General features: G+C 42.8%; 1 protein-coding gene across 3 annotated transcripts in view; it reads right to left on the minus strand.

The window, feature by feature from the left end:
* Positions 1-12,013, minus strand: part of plekhm3 (pleckstrin homology domain containing, family M, member 3) — a 55,541-nt gene extending 43,528 nt beyond the window's left edge. For 2 of the 3 annotated variants that reach the window (XM_014173514.2, XM_014173517.2), the window contains exons 1-2: positions 11,884-12,013; positions 8,806-9,870 (exon numbers count right to left, since the gene is read on the minus strand). In XM_014173514.2, coding sequence (XP_014028989.1) covers positions 8,806-9,316 — 511 coding nt within the window. In that variant the 5' untranslated portion in view covers positions 9,317-9,870; positions 11,884-12,013. Of the gene's footprint in view, positions 1-8,805; positions 9,871-10,272; positions 10,898-11,883 lie in introns of those variants that run through there. The other variant, XM_045707406.1, reaches the window with a different exon arrangement.
* Between the last annotated feature and the right edge of the window lie 9,654 nt (positions 12,014-21,667).

Raw genomic sequence — 21,667 nt, forward strand, 5'->3', positions numbered from 1 at the left:
CAAAATATATATGTCACCAAATAATTGATTAAAACACACTTTTTTAATGGTCTATAGTAACTTCAACTGCACTCTCTGGGGTAGCACCATGGTGTAGCCGGGGGACAGCTAGCTTCTGTCTTCCTCTGGGTACATTGACTTCAATACAAAACCTAGGAGGCTCATAGGACTCACCCCCTTCCATAGACATACATGGTAATTATGACCACCTCCGGAGGACAACCTCAAACCAATTAAAACTTTTGTAGTATGAACTGACATGTTGTCCATCCAATCATAGGACTAGGACCAGAGAACGAACCTAGTGTGTTGTATTGAGCTTGTGCCGCAAAGCATTATGGTGGGTTCTATGTATTGAGAAGCTTGGTGGATGCCAACCGCTGTTAAACCTCATCAAAGAAGATGAAGAGAAGCTTGGTGACATTATTGGATAGATTGAAAAGTGATAGTTGAGAACTTTTTGGTTATTATTCAATTCAAATTAGTTTCTTCAAATTACAGGAGACGGGGGTGAGATTATAAATAGTTTCTTGATTTTAGAACTTTATTTTTGTGTCCAGTTAGCAAGGCAAATTGAAATAAATTGTTCTAACTTCAGTAGCAAGAAGCCGTAGCTAGCTAGCTATCAGCTCCACTGTGCCGTTTTCGCCGCCAACTATGGAACGCCGTTTGGGTCTTTGCTATGGACATTGCTGGCCTTGCCTGCTTTTTAGAAAGTCTGAGTCTTGGGCGAAAGAGGGGTGCAAAGACCTGAAGAACATTGATCGTTCAGCTAAACGGCAAAACAAAAGCAAGGTGCATATAAATGCGCACATCAGATTCAAGCTTCTGGGGAAAACCTGCATCGATAATGACAAAGGTCTGCGTATTCAAACTGCGCAACACAACGATAAAGTAAGAAGAAACAGGGATGTTCTCAAGCGGCTCATCAACACCACTGCGTTTCTGGGCATGCAAGAATTGGCTTTTAAAAGGACAAGACGAGGGAAAGTTCCGCTAACAAGTGCAACTACATGGAACGTTCTGTCTTTTCTAGGATGTCAAATCAATTCAGAATGATTTGATAGCTTCCATCGCATCATCCATTAAAAGTTAGATTAAAGAGAGAGGTGGACGCTGCGCATTTTTTCGCACACGCTCAAGTAGGCTTTCCACTTACTTCCGGTATTTATTTAGCAAATATGACAACACAATCAATCCGGACAGACCGAAGCAAAAACTTATTACACAAATGTTGTATGGGTTGAAAACGAGACCATTTTTCAGTCTGATCAACTGTAGGCTACTAATAAGAGCAGCTGCATACAGCCTACGTGCGCTGTCCATTGTTAACTGGAATGAATCAATCAACATAATAGTGATGACAGATGTGAGTGCATTTTTTACAAGGCCTACAGTTACATAGAACTTCATGATGCAAACATTCATAAAGCAAGCTCAGCCCTGTGAGTGCTATTGTCTATCAGTTGTTGTCTCTGTGTCCGGGTAAAGTTTGCTAATCTAGTCTAACTATAATTCATATGAACAAGTATAAGGTTGCTGCAGTTGGACAGGGTTTTCACCCCCCAGGGGCCAGGAGTTTTTAAAGTAAAAAAAAAAAAACATGTGACCTGATTAGGACAAACTGGTCCCATCATAGCCCTTACAACATTTGTACAACTGATTAATCACTTTCATACCTTATAGGGTCTCGAGCTTTCCTGGTTAACAGATAAGGAAAAACTCTGGGCCCCAGGGGGTAAAAATTGCCCCGCCACTCTGGGACCTGCTTGCAGTTGTCAGTTATGTGGATGACCAGGGCTTTATTCAGGAATGTTTGTTGGGCAACTTTGTGTCAAGTGGGCGAGATGCGCAGTCTGTTTAACTTAATGGAGAAACTTGTTGTTCAAACCTATGATGGTGCAGCTGTAATGGAATGTACAGTTGAAGTCAGAAGTTTACATACACTTAGGTTGGAGTCATTAAAACTCGTTTTTCAACCACTCCACAAATTTCTTGTTAACAAACTATAGTTTTGGCAAGTCGGTTAGGACATCTATTTTGTGCATGACACAAGTCATTTTTCCAACAATTGTTTACAGACAGAATATTTCACTTATAATTCACTGTATCACAATTCAGATGTTTACATACACTAAGTTGACTGTGCCTTTAAACAAATTGGAAAATTCCAGAAAATGATGTCATGGCTTTCGAAGCTTCTGATAGGCTAATTGACATAATTTGAGTCAATTGGAGGTGTACCTGTGGATGTATCTCAAGGCCTACCTTTAAACTCAGTGCCTCTTTGACATCATGGGAAAATCAAAAGAAATCAGCCAAGACCTCAGGAAAAAAAAAATTGTAGACCTCCACAAGTCTGGTACATCCTTGGGAGCAATTTCCAAACGCCTGAAGGTACCATGTTCATCTGTACAAACAATAGTACGCAAGTATAAACACCATGGGACCACGCAGCCGTCATACCGCTCAGGAAGGAGACGCATTGTTTCCTAGAGATGAACCTACTTTGATGCGAAAAGTGCAAATCAATCCCAGAACAACAGCAAAGGACCTTGTGAAGATGCTGGAGGAAACAGGTACAAAAGTATCTATATCCACAGTAAAACGAGTCCTATATTGACATAACCTGAAAGGCCGCTCAGCAAGGAAGAAGCCACTGCTCCAAAACCACCATTAAAAAGCCAGACTACGGTTTGCAACTGTACATGGGGACATAGATCGCACTTTTTGGAGAAATGTCCTCTGGTCTGATGAAACAAAAATAGAACTGTTTGGCCATAATGACCATTGTTATGTTTGGAGGAAAAAGGGGGATGCTTGCAAGCCAAAGAACACGATCCCCACCGTGAAGCACGGGGGTGGCAGCATCATGTTGTGGGGGTACTTTGCTGCAGGAGGGACTGGTGCACTTCACAAAATAGATGGCATCATGAGGGAGAAAAATGATGTGGATATATTGAAGTAACATCTCAAGACATCAGTCAGGAAGTTAAAGCTTTGTCGCAAATGGGTCTTCCAAATGGACAATGACCCCAAGCATACTTCCAAAGTTGTGGCAAAATGGCTTAAGGACAACAAAGTCAAGGTATTGGAGTGGCTATCACAAAGCCCTGACCTCAATCCTATAGAAAATTTGTGTGCAGAACTGAAAAAGCGTGTGCGAGCAAGGAGGCCTACAAACCTGACTCAGTTACACCAGCTGTGTCAAAGGGAATGGGCCAAAATTCACCCAACTTATTGTGGGAAGCTTGTGGAAGGCTACCTGAAACGTTTGACCCAAGTTAAACAATTTATAGGCAATGCTACCAAATACTAATTGAGTGTATGTAAACTTATGACCCACTGGGAATGTGATGAAAGAAATAAAAGCGGAAATAAATCATTCTCTCTACTATTATTGACATTTCACATTCTTAAAATAAAGTGGTGATTCTAACTGACCCAAGAGGGAATTTTTACTAGGATTAAATGTCAGGAATTGTGAAAAACTGAGTTTTTAAATGTATTTGGCTAAGGTGTATGTAAACTTCTGATTTCAACTGTATCTGCTATTTGTATTTCCAACTAAGTCCTCTCCTGTTCCCTGATTAGGAGGTGATGACCACTCCACACTACAACCATTGTCAGCTCTGTCCTGACATGAACTGAAGCCACGTCTCAAGTGCCCGCTTATCCAGTGGCACATTGAACGTTTCCTCTCCAATCACTGGGAGTACCCCATCAATTTTCTCTCATTACTGTATATAGTCACACATACATAATTACATTATTACACATTGATTTTACTCCTTGCTTAGACTAACTCATTCTTAACTCTTTAGTCTAACTGTGTGGTGTGTTTTGTTATTGTGTCTTCCCAGTCAAAGCCTGAAGTCAAGCCTCTGAACACCTCAACACCTGCCTCATACCCTCATTCAATCACTGCTGTGATCCCATCCCAACACTAATTAGCCCTCTCATTCCCATTCCCCATAATAATGGCATTTATAGTACAATATTAAATGCTTTAGGTTAAAATAATTACTTTGATTTTTGAAACACACTTTGAAGTCTCTGTGCGTCTTGTGCCTGTACCGTGGGTCTCCCATCCTCCTCAATTTTTCAAGTCACCAGCCTCCACTGGTGCCAGTGGCTATCGAAGGTGAGCATTTGCCCTCTGAAGTTGGTTACGACCGTCTGCGGTTGAGGCCAGTTGGACGTACTGACAAATTCTCTAAAATTATGTTGGAGTCGGCTTATGGTAGAGAAATTAATGTTCCATTCTCTGGCAACAGCTCTGGTGGACATTCCTGCAGTCAGCATGCCAATTGCATTCTCCCTCAAAACTTGAGGCATCTGTAGCATTGTGTTGTGTGACAAAACTGCACATTTTAGAGTGGCCTTTTATTTTCCCCAACACAATGTGTATCTGTGTAATGATCATGCTGTTTAATCAGCTTCTTGATATGCCACAACTGTCAGGTGGATGGATTATCTTTGCAAAGGAAAAATGCTCACTAACAGAGAAGTAAACAAATTGGTGCACAACATTTGAGAGATAAGCTTTTTGTGCGTATGGATATTTTCTTTTTTTTTTTCAGCTCATGAAACATAGGACCGACACGTTGCATTTACATTTTTTTTCTTCAGTGTTGATGAAAAGCCAACAGAACTGAGAGATTCATTAGATGAGGTGAACCAATTGAAAGACCAATTAACAGCTAATAAAGCTAGGCTATACATTAAAATCCCAGAAGTACATGTCTGGTCTGTCTTAAAACAACAATATAAAACCTTAACGAGTAGATTGGTAAATTAAATAAAATCCCTACAGCACTATGACACTGACAGCTGAAGGTCGCTGTGAAGCCCACTCTCTCACTGGCTAGCTCCTGGCCATGCTGAAATCAACAGATCCATCAGCATTAGTGTGTGAGTGTTGCTGCTGAGGAAATCAGTAAATATCACCCCACAGGGACTCTGCAGGAGTACGTGGGCTGGGGTCTTTGAGGGAACGTTTACCGCTGGCAGTGGGAAAGGGAAGAAGCATTCTTGCATGCCAGTGGCACCAAAGCCTCCTTTCCCTGTTGCATCTAATGTGACAACAACTGCAGTCGATCCCCATTTTATTCACATTATTCAAGATGGTGGGGATTTCATGGTTCTCTATTATCAATTAAACAGTTCTGCTAAGGTTTGTTCTAAGAGACAGCCTGGGCCTCACGAGTGGCGCAGTGGTCTAAGGCACTAGCTGTGTCACTAGAGATCCTGGTTTGAGTCCAGACTCTGTCGCAGCCAGCCGCGACTGGGAGACCCATGGGGCGGCGCACAATTGCCCCATCGTCGTCCGGGTTAGGCCGGCAGGGATATTCTTGTCCCATTGCGTACTAGCGACTCCTGTGGCGGGCCGGGTGTAATGTACGCTGACATGACACCAGGTGTACAGCGTTTCCTCCGACACATTGGTGCTGTTGGCTTCTGGGTTAAGCGGGCATTGTGTCAAGAAGCAGTGCGGCTTGGCTGGGTTGTGTTACGGAGGACGCACGGCTCTCGACCTTCGCCTCTCCCGAGTCCGTACGGGAGTTGCAGCGATGGGACAAGACTATAATTGGATACCACGAAATTGGGGAGAAAAGGGGGTAAAAGTGCACCTAGGGGCCTACCTACACAGTACACACAATCAAATGTCATGGAAATATGTTGTACAGGACAATGAGAATACAATTAGGCCTACATAAAAGCATTGCCAACTATAATGACTGGCAAACAGCAGTATCTGTTCGGATGCTAAGTGCTGTTGAATGCAGCCCATGATTTTACTATCCTGTTGTGAAGCCTAACAATCCATCCGACTTCCCTGCCTAGAGCCAACTAATGTCTTTTCAGTCGTATGCTAATCCCTCTTAATATGAGGGATAATTGGGCCTCTCTCTTTCTCCTCATTTGAGTACATTTGGTGACAGAACGACATATTATGGTCTCTCTAAACAAATACAAACAAGCAGACCAAACAACATGCATCGGGGAGGTTCGTATTATTCACCACATTATCTATCCTGTTGCCTAGTCACTTTACCCCTACCTATACAGTACCAGTCAAATGTTTTGTCACACCTACTCATTCCAGCTTTTTTTTACTATTTTCTACATTGTATAATAATAGTGAAGACATCAAAACTATGAAATAACATGGAATCATGTAGTAAACAAAAGTGTTAAACAAATCAAAATATTTTATATTTGAGATTCTTCAAAGTAGCCACCGTTCGCCTTGACAGCTTTGCACACTCTTGCTATTCTGTCAACCAGCTTCACCTGGAATGCTTTCTAACAGTCTTGAAGGAGTTCCCACATATGCTAAGCACTTGTTGGCTGCTTATCCTTCACTCTGCGGTCCAACTCATCCCAAACCATCTCAATTGGGTTGAGGTCGGGTGATTGTGGAGGCCAGGTCATCTGATGAAACACTCCATCACTCTCCTTCTTGGTCAAATAGTCCTTACACAGCCTGGAGGTGTGTTGGATCATTGTCCTGTTGAAATGATGATAGTCATTGAAATGATAGTCCCACTAAGCCCAAACCAGATGGGATGGCATATCGCTGCAGAATGCTGTGGTAGCCATGCTGGTTAAGTGTGCCTTGAATTCTAAATAAATCACAGACCGTGTCACCAGCAAAGCACCATCACACCTCCTCCATGCTTCACGGTGGGAACCACAGATGCGGAGATCACCTAGTCTGTTCACCTACTCTGCATCTCACAAAGACACGGCGGTTGGACTCATCAGACCATAGGACAGATTTCCACCAGTCTAATGTCCATTGCTCGTTTCTTGGCCCAAGCAAGTCTCTTCTTATTGGTGTCCTTTAGTAGTGGTTTATTTGCAGTAATTCGACCACGAAAGCATAATTCACACAGTCTCTTCTGAACAGTTGATGTTGAGATGTGTCTGTTACTTGAACTCTGAAGTATTTATTTGGGCTGCAATTTTTAGGCTGGTAACTCTAATGAACTTATCCTCTGCAGCAGAGGTAACTCTGGGTCTTCCTTTCCTGTGGCGGTCCTCATGGGAGCCAGTTCCATCATAGCGCTTGATGGTTTTTGCGACTGCACTTAAAGAAACTTTGAAAGTTCTGACCTTCATGTCTTAAAGTAATGATGGACTGTCGTTTCTCTTTGCTTATTTGAGCTGTTCCTGCCATAATATGGACTTGGTCTTTTACCAAGTAGGGCTATCCTCTGTATACCACCCCTACCTTGTCACAACACAACTGATTGGCTCAAACGCATTAAGAAGGAAAGAAATTCCACAAATTAACTTTTAACTAGGCACACCTGTTGATTGATATGAATTCCAGGTGACTACCTCATGAAGCTGGTTGAGAGAATGCCAAGAATGTGCAAAGCTGTCATCAAGCAAAAAAGGGAGGCTACTTTGAAGAATCTCAAATCTCAAATATATTTAGATTTGTTTCACACTTTGTCTTCACTGTTATTCTACAATGTAGAAAATAGTAAAAATAAAGAACCTTGGAATGAGTAGGTGTGTCCAAACTTGACTGGTACTGTATGTACAGTACATACTGTAGCTACCTCAATTACCTCGTACCCCTACACTGACTGGTACTCCCTGTATTTAGCCATGTTATTTTCTACTCCCTACATATAGCCATGTTATTTTCTACTCCCTGTATGTAGCCATGTTATTTTCTACTCCCTGTATATAGCCATGTTATGTTCTACTCCCTGTATATAGCCATGTTATGTTCTACTCCCTGTATATAGCCATGTTATGTTCTACGCCCTGTATTTAGCCATGTTATTTTCTACGCCCTGTATTTAGCCATGTTATTTTCTACGCCCTGTATTTAGCCATGTTATTTTCTACTCCCTACATATAGCCATGTTATTTGTACTTGTTATTCACTGTGCATTTATTCCTCATCACTTTCTATTTTGTTATATGTATCTTTAACTCTGCATTGTTGGAAATGGACCCGTAAGTAAGCATTTCACTGTTAGTCTACACCTGTTGTCTACGAAGCATATGACAAATAACATTTGATTTATTTGATCCCGAGTGGCCATTGCTGTGTTCCAGAAGAGTACAATACTGGCTGCTGCATGCAGTACTGCTGTGTCATAGCCTAGGCCTATTTGTTTTCTCTAGGACGCTGAAATTATCTTCATTTAGACAAAAGTGGAAATTAGTCCTAACCTTAATCTAGTCTCTGACACAACAAGGAAAAGTACATGTCATGATAGCATATGCCTATTTATGCACATTTTTTCAAGCTCAGACACTAGTATTGATTTGAGTATCAACTAGGGCTGTGAAGGTCTTGGGATTTGATGTTGCGGTAATTGGCCAGGGCAATGTACACGGTCACTGACATAATCGTTGGGGGGGAGGGGGGGTGTTGGCGTATTATAGGCCTAGCACTTCTACACCCCCGCGCATCTAACGTTAGCGGTTTAGCTGCTGGAGCATCAAACGACCGTTGGAAAGAGGAGATGTAGACAGTTTAATAGACAGACTTAGTTAGCAAAACAATTGCTTATAATCGTTTGCAAATAATCCTGCTAATAGGTCAAGTTTATCTATAAGAAAATATAGTTATTAAAAATGTTTTTCAAAAATGTATGTAGGCCTATTTTTTAAATGGTTTTGACGGTTATTTTATTTTCATGACTATCTTCCTCCATAACCGTCACATGGTTATTCAATTACCGTCACAGCCCTATTATTAACCAATAATACATTAGCTGTGCGTCCTTATCAGCTAACCAAAGAAGGACATACTCTTCCTTCCTGCCTTACCTTCTTCTCTCTGGTCATTGAGAGCAATGTTCTTCAGCATGTTCTTGTCCACAGCAGGCAGGCCATTAGCGTTGTCTGTGTAGGACGGCCGGTAGTTGACATCAGAACGTGAGCGGTTGTGGCCTTTCTTAAAGGCGGTGTTGGAGGAGTTAGAGGTGGTGTTGTTGGTGTCCTTGGTGTGGGCAGCCAGGTCATTGGTGGAACGAGCACGACTCCTTTTCCCCTGCCTCAGAGCCAGCACGCTGAAGGCAGAGGGCTGGTCAGCCCAGGCCACGTTACGGGGGGACACCTCGGTCCCCTGCTCCCTGGCCAGCAGGCCCCACACCCCGCTAGAGCTCAGCTTCCCCAGGGCTGCAGACATCTCCTGCAGCTTGGGGTGGTGTTGCCTGGGCTGCCGGAACCCATCCCCACCCTGGCAGTGGCTTTGGCCTCCACCCCCATCCAGGCAGTGTAGGAAGTCCTCAGTGGCCTCCAGGGCAGGACTAATGTCCTCCACCTCCAGCCCTTCCATGGTGCTCCCGGGGTGGGTCCCTCCTAGAGGCTGTTAGGGCAGGCGGGGTGGTCCTCTATGGGGCGGGATGGTCCTCTATGGGGTGGGGTGGTCCTCTATGGGGCTGGGTGGTCCTCTATGGGGCTGGGTGGCTCTGGAACTTGCAGCCGGAGCATCTGCCGTCTGAGCCCCGGAGGGAGGCAGTCTGAGCGGATGGTGTTCCTCAAGGGCAGGAAGCTCCTTCCAGGACAACAATCCCTCTTTAACACAGCTCTGTTAATCAACTAGCTAGAGGCGGATGATCCTATTGAGTTAATGCTAGAGATTGGCACAGTAAGAGGAGTAGGTCTGGCCTTTGCCAGAAATTCTCATGGCACAGTTTTGGGTGGCACTGTTTTTCTTACACAGGCCGATACACACACACTTGAAGAACTGTGGTGCCGTGTGTGTGTGTGTGTGTGAAAGAGAGGAAGAGCTTTCACATGAATCCACATATGGATGTGTGTAACAAAGAAGAATGCTCCTCCTCCACATTGGGTGATGATGTCAACAAAAGGGGTCAATATGAAGATTCACTGTGTCATGGAAAAAAGGGAACAAAAAAAGGAAGCATGTCAGGGTTGATTATCGGACAGTAAGAAACACAGAACAGGGTCAACATCAGTTAGGTTTAGCACTGAACGAGGCTTAGCAAGCTTCACATTTCCCATTCTAATCGAACATGCACATTATCCTGACAGATAGCCTAAAAATAGTTAAACACTCACTACCAACAATCTTAACTCATTGTAAATCAATTACCTACAATCAATCTGAACCTACCCTCAATCATCACCTAAAAAGGGTCTCAAATGGACGTCTCCTCAAAGTCAGACTCATCATCGGACGCTCCCTCAACTGTTCGGATCATCCCAGTATGAGGGAGTAAATGGAATAGTCTAACACACAGCCAACCTGTGCCTCAGGCATGGACCAACCTGGTTGGAGCGGGGTTCCCTTTCATCTGCCCAGCCAGTTTAGCCTCTCACAGTCATGGTTTGTTGTTATTTTTCTCTTCCTCCCCGATGCAACCTCTGACTCCTCATCCATCGCTACCTCTCTCTTTCTCTCTCTCACTGACAGGCCCATCGATTTTTTCTGCCTCCCTCCCTTGCCCCTCCCGGCTCAGGGTCTTTCACTTTCTTCCAGTAATGAATTATTTAGAGGGCATTACATCACCATTAGCCAATCGCTGGACGGCATACAGTCAGTACTTCACTTAGAAAGGGTGATGTGGAGGAAGGGGGTGATGGTGGGGAGGTGGATGGATCAGAGAGCAGGCAGGCCAGATGAGGCTGTGCTTAGGAATGTTGTCTCCGTGACAACAACCCTGGCCAGAAGCTGGGGCAGGTTGTGACTCCAGCTTCAGCAGCTATCGGACTCATCAATCTCTCTTCAGCAATGACCTCACTGCATCTAATGAAACACTATGTCATCATGGCTATGTACTGTATGGTCATTGCAAACTAACATCCAGACAATCATCCTGCACTAAAGAGTACGCCCAACACTAGGAAAACATATTCAACCATCCCCAAGAGCAAACGGTAAAAAGGAAAACACAAATCATGACATTTGACATGTGTGACCTTGACTCAACAAGGCTTGGTGGCATATGATGGGTTAAGTGACTGTCTGAGGCTAGCAGCACCCCCAGCAGCAACCAGCAGCTGAGTCACGACTGTGTCCTCACCTTCCCAGCAAACCACCCTGTGTGACACAGAAGCACACAGTGCCTCCTCACTGACTTTTTATATCCCTCTCACACAGCAGGCATTGCATCCTCCCTTCGGGTATCAAGCATAAGCATTTCGCTACACTCGCAATAACATCTGCTAGCCATGTGTATGTGACCAATAAAATGTGATTTAGGGCAGTAGCTAGCATCAGTGTGTCTGTCTGTAAGCATTAACATATAGTCTATAGCTAGATAGACTATACACTTTATTTTATATATTCATTTGAAATGGTGGTAACGTTAACTAGCTAACAGAGGAAGTATCTCTAGCTTAGTTAGCAATTCCTTGATCAATACAAGGGGAAAGCGCAGTCAAGACAGGTGTCTTTCTTAGAACTTCAGTCGACTAGTTGTTATCAACGCAAGTATTACCGTTTTACATAAGGTTAGACATCCTGACCAGCTGCATCCTGGTTGAGTGGTTCACTGACATAACTAGTTAGCAAGCTATTTAGCTAGCCCCAAACTAGCACAGAATATTAGACCACGTCCAACATTCGTCATTGAAACAATAATTAGCTAGCTTGTAGAGCTTGCCTAACGGTACCAAGCTAGATAAACGACTCAGCTAGCTAGCAGGTGTGAATGTCCATCATCTACTGTAACTAGCTAACGTTAACTTAGCAAGCTAGCTAACGTTAGCTAGCCTCCATCCTTGAACAATGTCATTTTGATAGCAGGGGTTAAAGCATCTACACGCGCAAATATTTATCAATATTTGTTAATATTGTATTTCAAAAACAACATAAAGCTAGCTAAATACCCACAGGCACGGTTCCGAGAAAAAACAAATATATAAATCGTGACTCACCTGAATCTGTTTACAAATATGTAATTTTCTGGTCCGTCAGCGAAAACGTTCACCGGATGGAACTGATAGTTCCGTCATTAAGTGTTCCGTCTCAATTCTGCCGGGGGAGTTATTGCATGGTCTTACAACTTGTGTGAGTTTGCCATGCATTCTAGAGAAGTTTGCCATGCATTCCCCCAGATCAGGTCAGAAGAATTACTGTACAGAGTTGTAAATTCTTCAATATCATGCATAGTAATGAATTATTGTATAAGTAATAATGTAATAGTATGGTAATATTAACATAATAATGGTGTTATTATAATAATGGTGATAATGCTGGTGTTATTATAATCTCAACATTAATCGAAAGAACATAAGTGTGTAATAATAATCAACAACCTTTTGGTGAGTTGTTAAACCTTTCAGTTACTGCCTTATCCAGTATCCCTCTGTCTCAATCACCCCTTTTGTTATTTTTTTTAAATTTTTTGACCATTTATTGTATTTTTTAATTCACACAAATTAACCTACAGTTGCTTCAAGACCAGTATAATACCAATCTAATGACTAAGGCAGGTGACAGCAGCGGGGGGAACATTTCAAACTGAAAGTCCTACAGAGGTCATAAAGACATTTCTCTAATGACGAATCTGAGTGGAGGGGTGGAGGAAAGAGAACAGAGCATATTTTTTCCTAATAGGGCAGAGCTAACGGTCCTTGAAGCTACCCAGCGTCCATTGTGCTTGCCCCACAGAAAGAGAAACATTATTCAAGTCTCTTTCAGGCCAGAGAGAGAAACACAGTAATTATCGTGGGCTCTCTGGCTAAACCTCCAACCTCCCCTCCCCTCACTCGGTCCCTCAGCGCTCCACTGTACCCTTTCTGTGTGCTTATTGTCTAGGCTCATTTAAAAAGCCTTCTCTAATGAGGGGGACTGGCCCGGGCTAATGGGCTCAAATAAGTTCCTCTCTGAAGCATTGTTGTGGGATAATGGTGCTATGAGCCCCAGGTGTAAACTTGCAGACGCCATATTGTGCATGACCTACATAGAGCTGCATGTGAATTCCTGCTCAATTCTATTTGTCCCAGCAAACTCTGCTCTCTTTTTTTGTTCTGAGAGGAGAGTCAATTATGTCAGTCAGGGATTAGGTCTAGCTGCTTTTGGGAGAGATGCAGGAGGAGGCAGAGAAGGACTTGTAGTTCTGTTTTATAGCTCAATACTATAATGGATAAATACCCTTTGAAATGGGATTATATTGAAATAATATACACATAAATAGAGCAGTATATAATGTGATAACCTCAAGGACATCATGGCATTGAACACAATTGTAGCACGGACACTACTAACTTTGAATGGTATTGTTGCTTCCTTCAGAGACTTGAAGGAAATATTGTTCATTCACCAAGTAAAGTATAAATGCAAATTTGTCACATAATGATTTTATTTGTGTAATACAATAATACATATTATATGTCATCTTCCTCCCACAGTGTCTGTATCCAGCAAGACACAACAAAACTTTCAATCTAAGTGCGCTGCCTGGATACAAGATTGACATTGCAAATAAGGTTGAGTATCAACATCAAGAACAAGACCATTTCTGTCCGTATCCCCCTCATTTTTCCATCTAACAGCACTCTTTCCCTCTCTCGTTTCTTGACCCACGCACTCCACTCCACTCTATCTATCTATATCTCTTTTCTCTCTGCCTGTTTCTCCCATCCATCTCCCCCCTATATTTTGATTATACCCTCCTGTTCTGATGACTAAATTATGATTGGGTTTAAGGATGGTAGTGCTTTCATCTGGCCAGTGTTGTTCTGCTCTCTCCCTCTCCAACACAAAGGGCCCGCTACCTCTGCTCTGCTCGACCGCTTTTGAAGAGTAGAGTGGCTGTTGGGTCCCCATGGAAACGGCAGCACAGGGGCCTCTTATGTTCTCCCTACCGGAGCAAGGTGTCCTCACCACAGAACAGAGACAGAGTTAGAATACAGACAGAAGAACACAAAGGAAAACGCAGCTCTTATCTTATAAATCTATGAAAAGGAAGTGATTTCAGGAGAAATAGGGGCAATTTGACTGTGTATTATGATGTGTTTTTTTTTCATGTTGGAATGGCATTTTTTGCCAGGGTGTCTGTTTGCTATGCAAGGCTAAGTCACATACCAGTAGACATCTAGTACATTTCAATCCTATGTAAAAAGGTAAAACAGAACAATCATAATCATGCCATTATGTTGCCATTATATATGCTGTTCCATAGGGGCCTGTAATGGGCATAGTATGTTATAATTATGAATATCATGACTATAAGATATGAGAGGGAGGATGGACAAAGACTTAATTGAAAGGTGGCCCAATGTATAGCAGTAAACATTTAGGACTACAAAACTAGACCTTCTGAATGTGTTCATTCAAAGCACTGACTAAACCAACAGTATCAACATATGACCAACCTGAAGAGACAGCTTCCTGGCTGGATGTACCCAGCTAGCACATTTGGTTCCTTGGAAGTTGTGGGAACATATATGTTTTTGGTTTCACATTGGTTGTGGGAACAAAGCCATAGGGTTCCTGACTTTTCTGGGAATATTATTTTTAGGTTACAGGGCGGTTCTGAGAATGTTTTACTCTGGTTCCCTGAACGTTTTCCTGGGAGGTTTTATTAACGCTCTGAGAACGGAAATTATAGGTTATTTGGAGGTTTTTGCATAACTTCCTTAAAACTTTCACTGAATGTTTCAATATGACTTTTAGTAACACTGCTAGCTTATTTTGGGTTAACTTTTATGAACTGCAAGCACAGATAGGACACATGGAACTTAATTTCCTTAGACATTAATCATGAAAACACTTAATTTTTAAATTTTTTATTGTGACACAGCATTAGTGAGATTTGAACTATAATCTTCTGTTCTCTGTCAATGGAATAAGTCCACCCCACCACAAGGATGGAGCTAGCATTTTTACACATACAAATCTGTTCATTTTAGTCTATTCAAACAGATTTCAAAGGAAACAAGCAATCATTAAGATCTGTTAGTGGGTGGGGCCAACTCACCTGAACACAATTAACAAGATAGAGTTTTGTTGATGCTGAGAACTGAATGTATGTTTTTAAATAACATTCTTAGAACATTATCTGAACATAACTAAAGTTTTCTTGTGGTTTTCATGGAAAGTTTTCTTAACATTCTCAGAACTATTTGAGAACATGACTTTAAATAGAACCATGAGGAAACCTGCAGGAAACATTATGCTGAAGTACTGAAATTCCCACAGAAGAATGTTGTTTCTTAACATTCACTGAACTATTTGAGAACATTCCTAATGTCAAACCAGTTGGAGAACGTTCCTAGAATATTACCAAATTTTAAATTAAATGTAACCATGTTTGAACTTTCAGGAAACATTCTGTTAACCCTTTACACTAGTGGGAATTGGCCTATATGGATAGGGCTAAATTGAAAAGTTTCACATAGAAGAAATATGAAAGCGTATGCATAACCATGATAGCAATTAAAAGGGAACAGTTTGGAGATTCTGGAAACATTATTAAACTAAAGCTGAGGTCACAACAGTTCACCTGACACAAGACTGAATCCAAACATTACACTGTTGATTTTATGTGCATTTTACATTTACTGTACTTTTCGCCGCATTTGTCGATAACGAAATCTGAAAATACTCTGGATACATTCAGTAATATGATAAGAATATTCTTGGACAATTTGGGGTAGGTGCAACATAAGACAAAAAATTCACAAGGGTTTGAGTGAGAGGTCAAACTGGTGACTCCAAGTGACACAGTGTGCACAGTTCCTAAGTAATTTCAATGCACTTTTATGACTCAAAGAAGACTCTTCAACTATAAGGTGCTTTTTTGAGCTCTCCTAGCTGTGCCGTTGACAAACTAGAGCAAGCACGCTTGTAGTTGTTTTGTTTGGAACACAGTCCTGCATCCCTGCCATTAGCTTCCAATTTACCTAATTTACCAGGATTCTCTGCCTCTAACCCTAATACGGGGGCTGAGTCACTGGCTTACTGGCGCTCTTCCATCCCGTCCCTTGGAGGGGTGCGTCACTTCAGTGGGTTGAGTTACTGATGTGATCTTCCTGTCCAGGTTTGGCGCCCCCCTCGGGTTCGTGCCGTGGGGGAGATCTTCATGGGCTATACTTGGCCTTGTCTCAGGGTAGTAAGTTGGTGGTTGAATATATCCTTCTAGTGGTGTAGGGGCTGTGCTTTGGCAAAGTGATATGCAACTTTTCAGGGAAGTTAGGAACAAACATACACAGGCAGATAGAAAAGCTAAGGCTAGCTTTTTCAAACAGAAATTTGCATCCTGTAGTGCTAACTCAAAAAAGTTCTGGGACACTGTAAAGTCCATGGAGAATAAGAGCACCTCCTCCCAGCTGCCCACTGCTCTGAGGATAGGAAACACTGTTACCACCGATAAATCCTCAATAATTGAGAATTTCAATAAGCATTTCTCTACGGCTGGCCATGCTTTCCACCTGGCTACCCCTACCCCGGTCAACTGCCCGGCACCCTCCACAGCAACCTGCCAATGCCCCCACCATTTCTCCTAAACCCAAATCCAGATAGCTGATGTTCTGAAAGAGCTGCAAAATCTGGACCCATACAAATCAGCCGGGCTAGACAATCTGGACCCTCTCTTTCTAAAATGATCTGCCAAAATTGTTGCAACCCCTATTACTAGCCTGTTCAACTTCTCTTTCATATCGTCTGAGATTCCCAAAGATTGGAAAGCTGCCACGGTCATCCCCATCTTCAAAGGGGGTGACACTCTAGACCCAAACTGCTACAGACCTATATCTATCCTACCCTGTCTTTGTAAGGTCTTTGAATCCAGGTTAACAAACAGATTACCGACCATTTCGAATCCCACCGTACCTTCTCCGCTATGCAATCTGGTTTCAGAGCTGGTCATGGGTGCACCTCAGTCACGCACAAGGTCCTAAACGACATCATAACTGCCATCGATAAGAGACATTACTGTGCAGCTGTAATTCATCGACCTGGCCAAGGCTTTCGACTCTGTCAATCACCACATTCTTATTGGCAGACTCGACAGCCTTGGTTTCTCAAATGATTACCTCGCCTGGTTTACTAACTACTTCTCTGATAGAGTTCAGTGTGTCAAATCGGAGGGCCTGTTGTCCGGACCTCTGGCAGTCTCTATGGGTGTGCCACAGGGCTCAATTCTCGGGCCGACTCTCTTCTCTGTATACATTAATGATGTTGCTCTTGCTGCTGGCGATTCTCTGATCCACCTCTACGCAGACGACACCATTCTGTATACTTCTGGCCCCTCTTTGGACACTGTGTTAACCTGTTTAGGATAGGGGGCAGTATTTTCACGGCCGGATAAAAAAAGTACCTGATTTAATCTGGTTATTACTCCTGCCCAGAAACTAGAATATGCATACAATTACTTTATTTGGATAGAAAACACCCTAAAGTTTCTAAAACTGTTTGAATGGTGTCTGTGAGTATAACAGAACTCATATGGCAGGCCAAAACCTGAGAAGATTCCATACAGGAAGTGCCCTCTCTGACCATTTCTTGGCCTTCTATAGCCTCTTTATGGAAAATAGAGGATCTCTGCTGTAACGTGACATTTTCTAAGGCTCCCATAGGCTCTCAGAAGGCGCCAGAACGGGGAATGATGACTCTGCAGTCCCTGGGCGAAAAACAGTAGGGGATTTGGAAAGTGGTCGATCTGAGAACAATGACACGGGTGCGCATGTGACGACTCCATTTTACTTCTTTCAGTCTTTGAACGGATACAACATCTCCCGGTCGGAATATTATCGCTATTTTACGAGAAAAATCGCATAAAAATTGATTTTAAACAGAGTGTGACATACTTCGAAGTACGGTAATGGAATATTTTTAAATGTTTTGTCACGATATGCGCCGGCGCGTCACCCTTCGGATAGTGTCTTGAACGCAAGAACAGAACGCAGCTATTTGGATACAACTATGGATTATTTGGAACCAAAACAACATTGGGTGTTGAAGTAGAAGTCCTGGGAGTGCATTCTGACGAAGAACAGCAAAGGTAATCCAATTTTTCTTATAGTAAATCTGAGTTTGGTGAGTGCCAAACTTGGTGGGTGTCAAAATAGCTAGCCATGATGGCCGGGCTATCTACTCGGAATATTGCAAAATGTGCTTTCACCGAAAAGCTATTTTAAAATCGGACACCGCGATTGCATAAAGGAGTTCTGTATCTATAATTCTTAAAATAATTGTTATGTTTTTTGTGAACGTTTATCTTGAGTAATTTAGTAAATTCACCGGAAGTTTTCAGTGGGTATGCTAGTTCTGAACGTGACATGCTAATGTAAAAAGCTGGTTTTTGATATAAATATGAACTTGATTGAACAAAACATGCATGTATTGTATAACATAATGTCCTAGGAGTGTCATCTGATGAAGATCATCAAAGGTTAGTGCTGCATTTAGCTGTGGTTTTGGTTTTTGTGACATTATATGCTAGCTTGAAAAATGGGTGTGTGATTATTTCTGGCTGGGTACTCTCCTGACATAATCTAATGTTTTGCTTTCGTTGTAAAGCCTTTTTGAAATCGGACAATGTGGTTAGATAAAGGAGAGTCTTGTCTTTAAAATGGTGTAAAATAGTCATATGTTTGAAAAATTTAAGTTTTGGGATTTTCGAGGAGTTTGTAATTCGCGCCACGCTCTATCATTGGATATTGGCGAGGCGTTCCGCTAGCGGAACATCTAGATGTAAGAGGTTTTAACTAACCTCCAGACGAGCTTCAATGCCATACAACTCTCCTTCCGTGGCTTAAACGCAAGTAAAACTAAATGCATGCTATTCAATCGATCACTGCCCGCACCTGCTCACTCGTCCAGCATCACTACTCTGGACGGCTCTGACTTAGAATACGTGGACAACTGCAAATACCTGGGTGTCTGGTTAGACTGTAAACTCTTCTTCCAGACTCACATTAAGCATCTCCAATCCAAAATGAAATCTAGAAACGGCTTCCTATATCGCAACAAAGCTTCCTTCACTCATGCTGCCAAACATACCCTCGTAAAACTGACCATCCTACCGATCCTCGACTTTGGTGATGTCATCTATAAAATAGCCTCCAACACTCTACTCAACAAACTGGATGCAGTCTATCACAGTGCCATCTGTTTTCTCACCAAAGCCCCATACACTACCCACCATTGCGACCTGTACTCACTCATTGGTTGGCCCTCGCTTCATACTCGTCGCCAAACCCACCGGCTACAGGTTATCTACAAGTCTCTGCTAGGTAAAGCCCCGCCTTATCTCAGCTCACTGGTCACCATAGCAGCACCCACTCGTAGCACGCGCTCCAGCAGGTATATCTCACTGGTCACCTCCAAAGCCAATTCCTCCTTTGGTCGTCTTTCCTTCCAGTTCTCTGCTGCCAATGACTGGAACGAACTGCAAAAATCTCTGAAGCTGGAGACTCATATCTCCCTCACTAGCTTTAAGCACCAGCTGTCAGAGCAGCTCACAGATCACTGCACCTAGCCCATCTGTAAACAGCCCATCTATCTACCTACCTCATCCCCATACTGTATTTATTTATTTATCTTGCTCCTTTGCACCCCAGTATCTCTACTTGCACATTCATCTTCTGCACATCTACCATTCCAGTGTTTAATTGCTATATTGTAATTACTTCGCCACCATGGCCTATTTATTGCCTTAACTTACCTAATTTGCACTCACTGTTCTACTGTATTATTGACTGTATGTTTTGTTTATTCCATGTGTAACTCTGTGTTGTTGTATGTGTCGAATTGCTATGCTTTATCTTGGCCAGGTCGCATTTGCAAATGAGAACTTGTTCTCAACTAGCCTACCTGGTTAAATAAAGGTACATTTTTTATTGTTATTTAAAAAATTGGGTGGGGTTATATCCTGCCTGGTTGGCCCTGTTCGGGGGTAGCGCCGGACGGGGCCACAGTGTCACACGAACCCTCCTGTCTCAGCCTCCAGTATTTATGCTACAATAGTTTATGTGTCGGGGGGCTAGGGTCAGTCTGTTATATCTGGAGTATTTTCTCCTGTCTTATCCGGTGTCCTGTGTGAATTTAAGTATGCTCCCTCTAATTATCTCTTTCTCTCTCTCTTTCTCTCTCTCTCTCTCTCTCTCTCTCTCTCTCTCTCAAAGGACCTGAGCCCTAGGACCATTCCTCAGGACTACCTGGCCTGATGACTCCTTGCTGTCCCCAGTCCACCTGGTTGTGCTGCTGCTCCAGTTTCAACTGTTCTGCCTGCGACTATGGAACCCTGACCTGTTCACCGGATGTGCTACCTGGTCCCGGACCTGCTGTTTTTGACTCTCTCTCTCTACCGCACCTGCTGTCTCTAACTCTGAATGATCGGCTATGAAAAGCCAACTGACATTTACTCCTGAGGTGCTGACCTGTTGCACCCTCTGCAACCACTGTGATTATTATTATTTGACCCTGCTGGTCATCTATGAACGTTTGAACATCTCGGCCATGTACTGTTATAATCTCCACCTGGCACAGCCAGAAGAGGACTGGCCACCGCTCAGAGCCTAGGTTCCAGCCTTTCTATGGAGTTTTAGGCTGGGTTTCTGTATAGCACTTTGTGACATCTGCTGATGTGAAAAGGGCTTTATAAATACATTTTATTAATTGATCTAACTTCATTGCTAACATATAAAAGAATGAGATACCAAACCCGTTCTTAGGGCTGGTTAACTCTTCAGATTCTTTGGATCTCCACCGAACTAGGTAAATCTGCATTTAGTTTTCACACTCCACATTTTTGGAATCACTTACGAAATGCATTAAATTTGGATTCCCTGGTATCACTAGGGCATTTTAAAACCCTGATGATAAATTAGTTCACCGAGGTGTGCAATTCTTTTTTTATTTATTTAGTCACTTATTTATTATGGCTGTGATGTTGGTGATGTTTTGGTGTGGTGTACTTGTTATTGTATTTTGTTATATTTTTTAATCTTTTACTTAGTTGTCTCAGGTCACCATTGAAAATGACACCCTGGCCTCCCGAATGGTGCAGTGGTCTAAGGCACTGCATCGCTAGCTGTGCCACTAGAGATTCTGGGTTTGAGTCCAGGCTCTGTCGCAGCCGGCTGCAACCGGGAGACCCATGGGGCGGCGCACAATTGGCCTAGCGTCGTCCAGGTTAGGGGAGGGTTTGGCCGGCAGGGATGTCCTTGTCCCATCGTGCACTAGCGACTCATGTGGCGGGCCGGGTGCAGTGCACGCTGACATTGTCGCCAGTTGTACTGTGTTTCCTCTGATACTTTGGTGCATCTGGCTTCCGGGTTAAGTGGGCATTGTGTCAAGAAGCAGTGTGGCTTGGTTGGGTTGTGTTTCGGAGGATGCACGGCTCTCAACCTTCGCCTTTCCCAAGTCCGTGTGGGAGTTGCAGCGATGAGACAAGACTGTTACGACCAATTGGATACCGAGAATACAGGGTAGAAAAAATTTGAACAATAATAAAAGAATCCTCTCATCTTTCAAAATACATTGAGTTCCCTTAATTTACAGTATTTCCCTCACTCGTACAACATTTGTCTTTTACAAAAGCTGCCCAATTAGTGGGAAGGATCGGGGCAACTTCTTGTCAGTCAAAACCCAATCAGAGCTGTAAAGCGTAGACCCTGAGCTCTGACGTCATGTATAGAATGTTACTGTACGGCCGCTGCGTTTAAATTTAGACACCAATCAAAAAGTTTAAATAACAAGTAAATAAAGTTT

This window comes from Salmo salar, chromosome ssa25, assembly GCF_905237065.1.
Source record: "Salmo salar chromosome ssa25, Ssal_v3.1, whole genome shotgun sequence".
NCBI classification, from domain to species: domain Eukaryota; kingdom Metazoa; phylum Chordata; class Actinopteri; order Salmoniformes; family Salmonidae; genus Salmo; species Salmo salar.